The sequence below is a fragment of the Fundulus heteroclitus genome, chromosome 21 (genome assembly GCF_011125445.2).
Source record: "Fundulus heteroclitus isolate FHET01 chromosome 21, MU-UCD_Fhet_4.1, whole genome shotgun sequence".
NCBI classification, from domain to species: domain Eukaryota; kingdom Metazoa; phylum Chordata; class Actinopteri; order Cyprinodontiformes; family Fundulidae; genus Fundulus; species Fundulus heteroclitus.
Genome location: NC_046381.1, coordinates 2544527 through 2557167, shown reverse-complemented (window position 1 = coordinate 2557167; position 12641 = coordinate 2544527). Strand labels below are relative to the sequence as shown.

At 40.4% G+C, this 12641-nt stretch overlaps 1 protein-coding gene across 1 annotated transcript in view; it reads right to left on the bottom strand.

The window, feature by feature from the left end:
- LOC105931192 (cadherin-12) overlaps positions 1-12641 on the bottom strand; it is an 83991-nt gene that overhangs the window by 26845 nt on the left and 44505 nt on the right. Inside the window, exons 3-4 of the mRNA XM_036125105.1 lie at positions 10747-11000; positions 1614-1750 (exon numbers count right to left, since the gene is read on the bottom strand). Of these exons, the coding sequence (XP_035980998.1) occupies positions 1614-1750; positions 10747-11000 (391 nt within the window). The remainder of the gene's footprint in view (positions 1-1613; positions 1751-10746; positions 11001-12641) is intronic.

The window sequence follows — 12641 nt, the reverse complement described above, 5'->3', positions numbered from 1 at the left end:
CCTTACACAATGCAACATTTGTTGCCAAGAATACAAGTAAAAAAAAATCAAACAAAACCCCAAGAATTGGGTTATAAACTTAATTATTACTGTAAGCCAAGTGAATATAGGGAAACATTTGCATTTGGACTATGAATCCAAATAATAAACATGATAAAATCAAGGTGACTTAAGCATGTTATACAGTGTGTCCTGCTGGGGCTTTTCTTTTATTAGATACCTCATGAAACTGGAAATGCCATGCTTACAATTATGTTACTCACTCATTAATTAGTCCTCAACAAGGGAACTGGAAATCGTGGCTGAGTAAAGGTATGAACGTAGCTAACACAGCTCTGACATTACTGCATGACCTCTTGTCGGTAAATGCATATTTTCTATGTGCACCGAAGGTATCTGCACAGCAGCATTTACTGTTGCTCTTCATGGTTTAAAACCCACATAATAGACAGACACTATTCCAGGGATAACAATACAGCGCAGCACAGAGGAGCCATAAAAGCTGTTCAATACCCAGAACGCAAAGTTCTGCCAAAGCTAACTCAAGGTCAAAGACAGATTGAACTCAAGGCGGGAACACAAACTGAGCTGCTGTCTTTATCTTTGTTTTAAACACTGAGTCAGCTAACAGTTTTTTTTCCTTTCTTCTTTTTTTTTTAATTGATGAGGGGGAAAAATGGCAAAAACGTTGTTCCCCTGAGAGAGAGAACCCACGAGGGTGAGAAAGGAAATGTAAAAACCAGTTGTGAAAGGGGTGAAATCAGCAGAAATCCTTCCTCACTCCATCATCAAAATGGCATACCAAAAACAAGCAACAACCTTATAAAAGTCCCATCTGCCTGCTGCTGCTCCTCCTCCACCGGCGCCGAATCCGTTTAACTCACCTCGTCTTCTAATTTTAATGCATAAAACCACATGAGAAACCATGACTGCACACACACACACGCACACACACACACACTGAAAACACAATTAGAATGTCACTGATGTGACCTTGAGGGGAAGTGAGTAATATCAGTTTCCAAGGCGACAATGATTCAAGTTTTAACAGGCCATATTTCACAGTCTATCCTAATGAATATACAGCGGGTGTAATTTTGATTGAGCGCCAGCCTGCCTCTGGGATAATGACTTTGACGGTTCTTAGCCGATTTGATGACTTGATGACGATGGATTTGCTTATTTATGCGGGAATTCGCTCTACTTCCTTCATAATAAACATAATTAGCTTGATGACACATCTTAAAGCGACAGCGTCCGTCTCGATTTGCGGCAGGGAAGTGTCTGCCTGCTGTGAAAAGACTCGGGGTGGTTTAAACTTTACTGTGGGGTAAGTAAAAGTTGACTTTGTGGACAAAACCTTCTTCCAAGTGTCATCAAGAGAAAGACAGAACAGTGTCGGGGTGAGCAATGCGGGAGCAGACATTGTCCTGAAGATACAACCCTTTGGGAGACCCGGCCATCGTGGTTTATGGTCGCCTATAAACCTTTCTGGGAAAATGGGATTGAGTATTGACTTGAGTAAAAGAGCGTTAAATCCTTCACACAGATTATGGCAGAGGAAGGTCAGCGACACCTGCATGAATCACTGCTGAGCTCATTGTCATACTCACTGAGTTTGGTCGCCACAACAGAGATATTGTGCTGGGCGATGTTCTCCCTGTCAAGCAGCTCGTTTGTGGAAATTGTTCCTTCCACCGGATCGATGTCAAAGTAGCTGTCTAAGTCGCTCTTCCAGTCGATGGAATACCTGGAAGAGAGAAAATGTTTGTTTAACGGCATAAAGGAGAGAATTATCGGTGCAGTCATTCTCCCTCTGGAGCCACACAGCGAGGAACATAAGTGGTAAACAACACGTCAATGTTTTATTTTCCCTGTAAACATATTTCATTAATATACATTACTAATAGGGCCACTCTTTTCTTGATAATCATCTGAAAGGGAAAAAAATAATAATGGTTAAAGCAAAGACATTAATCCCAAGAAAACTTTTGGCTGGTCTCAGAGAACGAAAATATAACTGAGAGAACATTAAAGTCCATCACTACACTTGAATTCAGCTGAAAGTCTGTGGAATGATCAGAAGATCAGAGTAACCACCCAGAAACTTCAAGTTGTGAAGAGAGTTTGTGTGGAGGAATAGGTTTCTCAGACAAGAAATTGTCTCCATTCTTCTCTGCAGATCAGGTAAAAAGAGAAGCATCCGTAGATTGCCACCTTAAGGTATTTTCATAGATGTTTAGCTGGTTGCTCTTGCTGGCCACTGAAGGACATTCGCAGACTGCTTCCAATGCCACTGTTTTGTTATGTTTGTTGTGTGCATTTCATCACTGTGCTGGAAGATGAATTGTGTGGTTAGTCTGAGATCCCGAGCAGCCTGGAACAGGGTTTTCTAAAGAATCTTTCAATACTCATGGACTAACTCTGTCAGGATACTGCAGGCTGTGCTGTCTGCACGGCCTGTTCGCTTCTCTTTTTCCCTCACAGGTGACTGTAGTTGAGAGGTGGACGTGGTGCACACCTGCAGGTCCTTTCGGCAGCTCCGGCTGGAGCTTAAAAGCAGGTTGCAGTCAGCTGAAGGACGCCGGAGTGTTAAACCGTTGTGGTACGCTTAGTGAACACTGTCCTTCGACAGTTCCTCGTTCCTGTGTCTCAGATATTCCAGATTCTCTGTGCTAACCTTTGTCTCCTGTTTCTCGTAGTTCATTTTGTGCTTTGGATTACTCACCAGTCACTTCTCCTAGCGCTGAAGACTGGCCCCTGAATCCCCGCCGCTCAGATCCTGCTCTGGCATTCCCCTCGAGCCCTCTAGGTATTACCAAGCCGGACTAAAGTTCCCGTCCCTGGATTCACCCCGGTTCCTTCAGCTGCTCTCCATTCCTGCTCTCTGCTGTGGTGCTGATCGGGCTCCCCCACCTTTGTTCCACCTGCTAACCTGTCGCTCAGTCACCTCGTTCCACCAAGAGTAAGAGAACTGCCGAGTCCGTTCTTCCACTCCACCTCCCCCGGACAGGTTCTCCATACCTGGCGGTAAGCAGAGCTTCATGCAGCGTAGATTACCGCACTTGCTCTCGTTTATCTGTCCCTTTCTCCCCCGCAGTGCTTACTAACATCTTAACTGCTTGTTGTCTCCCGACTGTGTTCTGCATGTGGGCCAAACACCTAAAAACCATGACAAAGTCGAAATGCAAGGCAGATCCTCTATAATATAGAGGAGTTTTAGTTCCTGTCATAGAAAAGGTTCCCCACAGCATGATGCTGGCACCACCATGCTTCGTGGTAGGGATCGTGTTCACCAGTTTATGTGATGCGGCAGTGTGTCTCCAGACACGAACAAGGCCAAGAAGTTCCATCAGACCAGAGAATTCAGTTTCTCTTCTTTCTAAAGTGCTTTTCTGGAGACTTCCCGTGAGTTTTGTCCACCTGGCCATTCTGTTTTCAGGACCTAATTTTGTTGGGCAGAAGTATCCAGGGAGGACCACGATAGTTCGAAAATTATTAAATTTACAAACAATGAAGACAACTGTGGTTTCTGGGATGTTCTAAACCTCCATTGGTTTTCGTTGTCCTTCCGTTAATTAGTCCTGAAGACAATTTATTTGACTCTCTTGCTTCATGTCTGCTCTTATAAGCTGTGAGACCTTCCTGTATATAAACTAGTCTGTTCCAATCCAAATCAGGTCTCACTGAATTCACTAGTGCGACAGAAGCAGGCTGTGGGTTCTTGTGTAAATGAGATGTCTTATTTTGTATTTCGAATGTATTTAGTTTTCACTTTTTCACTTTTGGAGAGGAAGCAAATTTAACAGGTTTTGGAATAAGGTTAGTAAGAGTAAATCTAAAAAAAAAAAAAAACTAAATGAGTGTGTTTAATTCTTATTCCCTGTGCCATCCCACCTTAATTACACAGAGCCTAATTTGTGGACTTATTTGTTTAATGTGGATGACTTGGACCGTTACCGGCACCTGCTGGGGATTGCCTATCAGCAGCGGCATCAGATATATATTTACTGAGGAAAACATTGCCGTGTTCAGTACTTATTTTCCCCGCTGTATTTATATGAGTTAGGTGTAATGAGATGTTGGACTTGTCTTCATCACTCATTCTGAGCGGTCATTTCCAGAAAATGTGCTGAGGACTGCACATGCATCCCAATCGAGTAATGGAGCACACGTTTGGCCGAGCTGAGCTAATGTTTTTCTTGGGAACACAAATTCATTTTAGGGACTGTCGAAAGCGTATCAATCTCCCCCTCAGCCAATGAACAACAAAAGCACATAAATGTCTCGGATTGGCGTCCAAAATCAGCACGGATTCTCTTTTTGGAGTTTGTCTCTGGTGTTAGTTCGCTACTCTGAATGCAAACTATGGAATTCAATGAAAGTAAAAAAAAAAAGAAAAAAGAAAAACAGAGAGCGAGAGAGATCAGAGACCAAAGCACATGCCAGTGACAGCCCCATTCATCACTCCATGCTATTTGATGTTAAAAACACAATTTTTTCATTAATAATTATACAATCGTCAATGGAATTCCATTAGGGGGGAAAGTCATATTTTATTCCCCTTTACAAAGAGTTCACAGGGAGGGAATTTGAAGCCTTGCCCATGGGCACTTCCACAAAGCACGTTTGTAATTTCTCACGAGGCTGAGCCTAGACTTGCTTATAAAAGGTGGCCTCTCTTATACACCATACTGTGTGTTTTTTCATTTTTTTTCATTTTTTTTCTGTTGTGAGCTTTTTGATCCTGAAGCACAAAATTACATTTTTTTTTTCTTTATAGAATTTTTTTTGTACTTGAGAACCTTAAACTGGACTTCACTATAATTAACAGAAACATCCACTCAGCACCTTTTAGTGTTTTACAGTAATGAGGAACATAACCAAACCACTTCATGAGGGTTTCAGATTTGATTTGTCCGCGCCGTCTCTCAAACTCTGCCTTGCATGCAGCCTTGAAGTGAACATGAATGTGTCGAACCAGTTTAGTGTGAGTCTCTTTGATGAATACTGGAACCAAACTCCCATCAAGGGTTCAAAAGATCAATGGTTTGTAATTTTTCCCCAAGGGAAAGATGTCTTTTTTTTTTCTTTTTCATTTCACAGGGTATTACTGGATGATACATGTGTTTCACTTGGTTTTCATAATGTCATGACGGAGAATATTAAAGGTTGAGGATTATCCGTTCACTATCTCCTAAAAAAGAAAGAAAGAAGAAAGACAGATCTGACTGACCGTTTCCAGCCCAAAACCAACGCAAAACCTACCCAACACTAAAAAAAAAAACAACTAGCCTAAATCATAACCTCTCTTGATCTCATGTTAAAAGCACAAAATTAAATTATTACGCATTACCATACAAATGATAAAGAACACACTATTAGCAAGCAATAGCACTAAAACAAAAACAGTATCTCCACAAAATATGTAATCGGAGACCCATGTAACCAATTCTTTCTCTCTTTTTTCTCTCACACAAGTAAAGCTCAGGCTAACATTTCTCTTTCACACAGCGACAGCCGTGAAACAAGCCGATCAGCTGAAGTCCTACTGGGGCGTTTAAAATTGACATTGACCGATACCATTTCATAGTGAAACTTGATTGACCAATGACAATTAATCATTGATGATGTCAGGCTGATCAGATTTTAGACATTTCAAAATAAATCAACTAATAAACTCAGTGCAAGGAAATGTAGTTTTATTATCCTGTACATTGTTTTTTTTTTCTTTTCTGCCACACTATGACAACTATTTTGATAGAACTTTTCCCATGACTACTTCCTAAAAACAGGAAAAGCAGCCCAAATTTTAAAAACCCACCCAAAGCCATTTTTTCCTCCAAGCCCAATGTATTCAAAAGAAGTCCAGTGGGGCGTAAACCCGCCCAATCTGGCAACACTGGAAAGAAATACAGTATTCAATATGGGACAGAAAACATTAACTTTTTTGGTTGTCACTGATCTGCGTTAGTTCAGCAAAACCGATCAACAGCTGTAAGAAGGAAATCATACATCTGAGGAGTCTCCTTACACTCTGAGCGTATGGCGGTGACAGCCGTAACAATGAAAATTAATTACTCTTATCTTCTGCCTTGAAGAGCACTAACATTCGGTCCCTCTGCGTGATGTTCAAGCCCAACGCAGTAAAAGGTAAAAGGGAAGGCGTGTGCTTTCGTGTATTTTCCACGACCATTGATTTTCAGAGCTCACATTCATGCTGATATTTCATGTGATATTTTAGAGTCTGTGACCAGTGTGCCTCATTGCTGTTGTGTAATTTGTAGTATTACAATCTAAGGCGACGCTTCAGCCCAACTTTAAGTATTTAAAGCCCAAACTTTTTGAAGAATAAATCGACAATGCAGTATTCATGATGGACTCTCTGTATTCCACGCTGGAGATAAAGTTGTAGAGCTAAATAGCTGAATGGGTTTTGGTTTGAAGTCTAAAAGCATGATTCTCTATGCATGACGGGACATATGGAGTCCCATTGTTTTGAAGTGCACAATGCAAGGCTGCTCCCCTCTGAAGAACGTGTAAAATAACAATGTCATCTCTGCTAGTGATGAATATTTAAAGACCAGAGACAAAGTGGTGATCCACAGAGCAGAGGGCATTAGCTTTTTCGTGTTGAACAAATCTCCGCTTCCGCTGTTCTTTTGATTTCCGCGTGATGAAATATTCATGGTAAAACAACTGCTCATTGTGCAACAGATATTTCTCTTTCTTCGCCATTTAAGACTGAGTACCCATCACTCTGAAGCGATCTGACAGAGTAAAAGTGGTAAGTAGATTAATAATAAAAAAATAACAAAAAGGGGTTCCTTATACATTTTTCAAAGCCCTCTTTGTCTTTTCAATGGACTAGCTATTGTTATCCACAGCTGATGAATGTTTTAAGGTGAAAAAAATGGAGGTAGTGATGTCCCATAAGTGCTCAGGAAAGCAGAAAGACTGACAGATAGAGAATGCCGTGGACAGAGTGTGAATTGGGTTTAGTGAAGCATGTTCAGCTTCTGCTAAACTGACCGATGATGTTCAGTTTACAAACAGATAATCGTCAAGAGGGAAAGCGCTTTGCCAGACAGTTTGGTTCACTGTAAAATCACCAAACTCAATTAAGGCTCGGAAGAATTAAGTACAACCTGTAATTCGATTCCTCACAGACACACCTTCAGCAGCGGCATATTGAACCGCTCATTTTCGGTTTGACTTAATGGAGTCTCGTGATGTGGAGGAAATTAGGCCCAAACGCCTTTACACGACCCTGCTCCATTCCTCGCACGGCCCAGTTTGGCCCAAGAGTCGGCTGCTGGGCAGGTAGTATCACATTTAACCTCCAGAAGACCTTGGTGCACAGAGAAGTTGAAAGACGAAGAGGCCCCCATGTCATTTGGCTGTGAAACTAGCCCACATCATCATACATTTCTGGCCACGCCGGGCAGCTAGCTTTCATTAAACCCAGCCCTGTACATGAGAGTCAAAACACACTGCTTTAGTCTGGTCTATCCAAAAGATATGTTCTACTATCCACCAAAGTTGGTGTATAAAAAAAATCCACTACTTTGATCTGTTTTATTAATATGGAACAATCAGGCCAGAGTTCACAATTAATGACCAACCACAGTAACGTAGAAAATGGAGGCCTTCATTCAGACTGGGTGAAAAACCTTGAAGACTTTCCTGAAAGTTTCATAACAGAACACTGCCATTGATGGAGCATATCTGAAGGAGTGATTTCTAAAAGAGTCTGTGGATGAAATACCATCCCAAGGTTTCAGGGGGAAGAAAAGAACTCATACGCCTGTGAAAGGCAGCTCTCTGAGCAAATGATCAAACACAGTAATCCACTCTCTAATTTGCTGAAACACCTTATTTGTGCGTGCAGGTGCAGGCATTTCTAATGAGACCGCTGATAAGGGCTTGCATATTCCTCCCGCGCCACCCTGTGTCACAGACAATCGCTGACTGGCCAGAAGATGACGCTAGCAGGGTTTTACAAGACAGAGTCAAATGTTCTACATAGATTGATTAGTTCTCAACCGATGAGTAAAGCTGACAAAACTTTTTGCGATTAAAAGCGTGATGACATTGATGAATGAAGACTGCGGACGTTGATGAATGAATTACAGATCTAAAACCTTCAATCAACCGGCCGCACTGGCACAGTCTTTCTCCCGTTTGGTTTTTAATTTTCAAAGAATAGAAGAGGCGGTTTGGTGCAGAAGGAATGCTTCTAAAGAAAGTAGAAAATTTTACTTCTGCGTGTGGCAAGAATACAAAGGTATTAATTAACAAATTCAAAAGAGAAGATATAGCGAGGATAATCTTGCGTCGATCCTGTCGTCACCTAATGTATATAAACTCAAATTAATGGGAATAATCTGTATAATTTACAACCACAGGCCTCTAGGCTCAAAGCACCTGCCACCAGATAACACCGACAAATGATGTGCCTCCTTTAATGAGGGTAATAGTAAGAGTTGCCTTATCACAGAATATTTGTTTAAACACAAATGGAAAAGTTAATTCCTCTTATCTATTCAAAATTTAGCACACGTGCTTATCCTCTGAAATTCAAAACACGTCCTTCTACGTTGAACTGGAGCTATCCAGTCAAATGGGACATTTGAAGTACAGTAAGTGCCTTCTGATTTAAGTGAAGGTCGGAAGTAAAATCTACTTTTACAAGAGACAACAAAGTTTCAGTCAAACAAATACACACTTTCTTCTCAGACTGTGGAAAGCATGTTCTAACTGTAGAGGTTAAATCTTATGATCCGTTATCTTTATTGAGCTATCATAAAATTTAATGTCACACATATTCAGCAAATAAAATATTTTTTTTTCACTCGCTCAACCACAGATTACCAAGTTTTTGACATGCAAAACAAAATCAAAACAAAAAAAAATCAAACTACGCCTATACATGTTACCACTTTTTCTTTATATAATGTAACATATATCCTTTATAACTGAACAAAAATATTAACAAACCTGTGCAAAAGTACTAAACGTTGAAATAAAATAAAAGGTGCAACAACTTGTTTGCATAGGTTTGGAATTCCTTAAACTCATTTTAGATTAAAGCACATTTTGATATAATTTAAGCATTTAGTCTTTTTTAGTACACATCTAACATAAAATGTGGTGAGTATGATGCCCTAAAGTCAAGTTCAGCTGTCATAAGATATGTTTAAATTAACAGAATTTAATGATCGGATTGAAATGTATTCGGATTAAAAAGCAAAAAATAATCAGATTAACCCGTTTATATGGTCACACAATCAATCCAATTATGATGTGCGTTTATACACACCTGGCTTTATTCAGAATAGAACCTCTCCAATATGCTCAGTTATCAAATTTCCCTTAAAAAAATCACAGAAGAAAAATAATTCTGTCTTTGCTGAACAACAAAAAATAGTAAGCTAAGCAGTATTGTATGAGGTTGTGTGACTTCTGAGCGCCCAGGCTGAACTTGCACCAATATCTAATTACCATTCAGATGCTTTTTAAATAAATAACAAATTTGAGCTCTTTTATTGTTTCAAATAGAAAGGTTGTGTCGGGAACAGAGACAGTTCTGCTTCCCGACATATTTCATGGGTTATAGTCTCATGAAACCAAGCACGAACTTTTGCCACAATTCCAAAGCATGAGTGCGAAACTCGACACTGAACGTTACCAAAAGAACAACATTTCCACTGCCCAACACGGTGGTGGCAGCGTTGTAATAAGAGTTCAAATTTCTGCACATGGAAGGGCAATTTTTGTCAAGATTAATCATCTAATTGTAGTGGATATATGGAACATTCTATGGAGAAAAAGAGTTTTGAAATGATAAAAATTTTCTACCTCACAAGAACATTGAATATTAACAGGAGTGAGTACATATTTGAGTGCCATTTGGGCTAGTTTAAGTAACATCCTTCTAATTGCAGTGTATTTTAAAATTAACAGTGTCCTCATCAGCCTGGTGTTAATAATATGATTTTTTTATTTTTAACTTTTTTACAGCACATTGATATAAACCAGTTTGTTGCTTGTCTTTTGCATCCAATGCCATGTTATTAGAAGAGAATGTCAAACTTTTCTTAGTTTCAGAGAAAAAAATCTAACTTTAAATCAGTTTGAGGTTATAAAAAATGTTTTAGTTAAAGCTGTTTAGTTTAGTTATTTTTGTTTGGTTATAACATCCATAGATGATACTCTAATATTTTGCATTTGGTCTGACAGCAATTAGAGGGTCTATAGTTTTTTAGTTGCACCTGCCATAATTAAATGAAAATACATCCAAAAAGGGCAGAAATAAATAGCCTCACTTAACAGCAAAATGAATAACAGATAAGAACCCATACTTTAGTTGCTAAGCTCTAGCCAATTAATACAATGTCAATAATCTTTTTGTCTAACTACGCATTAAAATAAATCACACTGCTCCGCTAATGAACATTTACTTCATGTACTGATATACTGTATTTTGGAGAAAAAAAATACATCTCTGAACTTGGTTTGTATCTGAATACATGTGAGCAAAGTAATAGGCTTGAAAAAATGGGCAGAAACACTGTTTAGAGAAACCAGCTGAAAGGCATTAAAAAAAAAAACTTTTTTAATGCGCCTTTATAGCACCTACTTTTACTCCGAGGAAACATTTGAACTGTTGCTTTGCGATCAAGAAGGTGATGGACGATATAAAGCCAAGTGAAAACACTGTGTGCTGCGAAGCTTTAACTTTACCTGACTGGGCTGCCGCTGGCGTCCAGATCCTGTGCCGTCACCGCCCCGATGATGGTGCCCGCGGGCGTGTCCTCGTACACATCCATCACATAGGAGGGCTTATTGAACACCGGAGGCTCATCCACGTCCAAGACGTTAATCTTCACCGTTGCTGTGTCTTTAAACGCCCCAAAGCTCTGAAATCGCGGATCCAAATGAGCGTTGGTCGCTTCCACCTTGAAGGTGTACGCCTTCTTGCTTTCGTAGTCCAGCGGCTACAAACACACAAAGGAGAACCGTTCAAGTTGCATCGACAGATTTAGTTTGGAAACCTAATTTCCCATCATATGAAGTGTGTTAGCTCTCCTGGTCTCATCTCCTCTCCATGTGGAGTTCATTCATTGAGCGTTAAGAGCTCTTCAAGTAGTGCTGCAAGTCCTTCCGAGCTTTAGAGCTGACTACAGTTTGACCTCAGTGCTCTTTTCACGCAGGAAAACAAGGCTTTGCAAGAATATCCACAGCCCTTAATCTTTTCATATCTTGTCACGTTACAACCGCAAACTCCAATGCATATTATAAAAATGTTATATGATAGACATACATAACATCGTGCATAACTGTAGGGAAGATTTTTTTATATATATATATATATATATATATGTGAAAAATGTGTCATTTTTATTCAGATCACTTCCTTCTCATAACCCCTCAAATAATATGGGGCAACCTATTTCCTTCAGAAGATATCTAATTAAAGGCCTGATTTAAGCTCACTATAAGCCCCGCCGTTCTGTGAAGACCTTCAGAGGTTTGCTAGAAAAGAAGGTCGGGGAGAACATTTTATAGAAGTTTAAAGCCAGCCCGAGGCGGAATCGTAGAAGACACAGCAAACATGTGAAAGAGGATGTTGTGGTTTGGCGAGACCAAAATGTAACTTTTATTTTGGCTTATGTGCAACACAGGGAAGCTAGCCCATCACCCTGGTGGTAGCAGCATCATGATTTCAGGATGCTTTTCTTCTGCAGGGAAAGGGAAAATTTATGGACAGATAGTTTGGAAAAAATATTGGGCAATAATGGAGGACAAACTGGAGGAAGGATGAAAAGATTTAAGTCACGGAGATCCCCGTTCCAGCTGGACAACGACCCTAAACATGGATCCAGAGCTACGATGGAACGGTTAAGGTCAAAGCGTTTTTTTTTATGCGTCGGATTGGCCCGGGCCGAAGCGCAGACCTAAATCCAATTCAGAATCTGCTGCAAGACTTAAAAATTGATGTTCACAGACGCTCAGTGACTGAGCTATTCTGCTCAAACTGCAGTGGAAAGTGATTTGTCAAAGTATTGATTCGGGGCAGAGGGCGAATAAAAATGCACAGCACACTTTTTCTGACTATTATGTGCAAAAGTTTTGTAAACCACCTATTGTTTTCCCTCTGCTTTACATGTAGGCAATTACTTTGGGTTACACTAATGCACAAAATCTTAAGCACATTAAAGCTCGTGGCTGTGATTGGGCATAGTTTAAAAAAAAAAAAGTTAATGCACCTTTAAGCAATCTTCCTCTCATCATCCTCAAAGTTCTGAATCAGAAAACATCAGCTTTCCGTCCTCCGAGCGCTAAAAGTTAAGCTGCTGTTACTTGGTTCAGCAACACTTCACCTTACTTTCTGAAACCTCTAAACAGCTCAGAGTTTATATCTTGTTCCTCCTCAGGCTTCTGACACATCGGCTCAGGGTCAATTAGTCAAAAGCTGGGGGGAAGGAACCTGCCTCCGCGATATGTCTGCGGCTGAGGTGCTCACATCTGACAGCGATGAAACCGGCGCTCATGCCTCTGCCTGTCTGCTGCCCCGTCATGTGTGACCGACCATACTTGGGCGAGCTTGCAGCCGGTCACGCTCTGCTGGCCCGGAG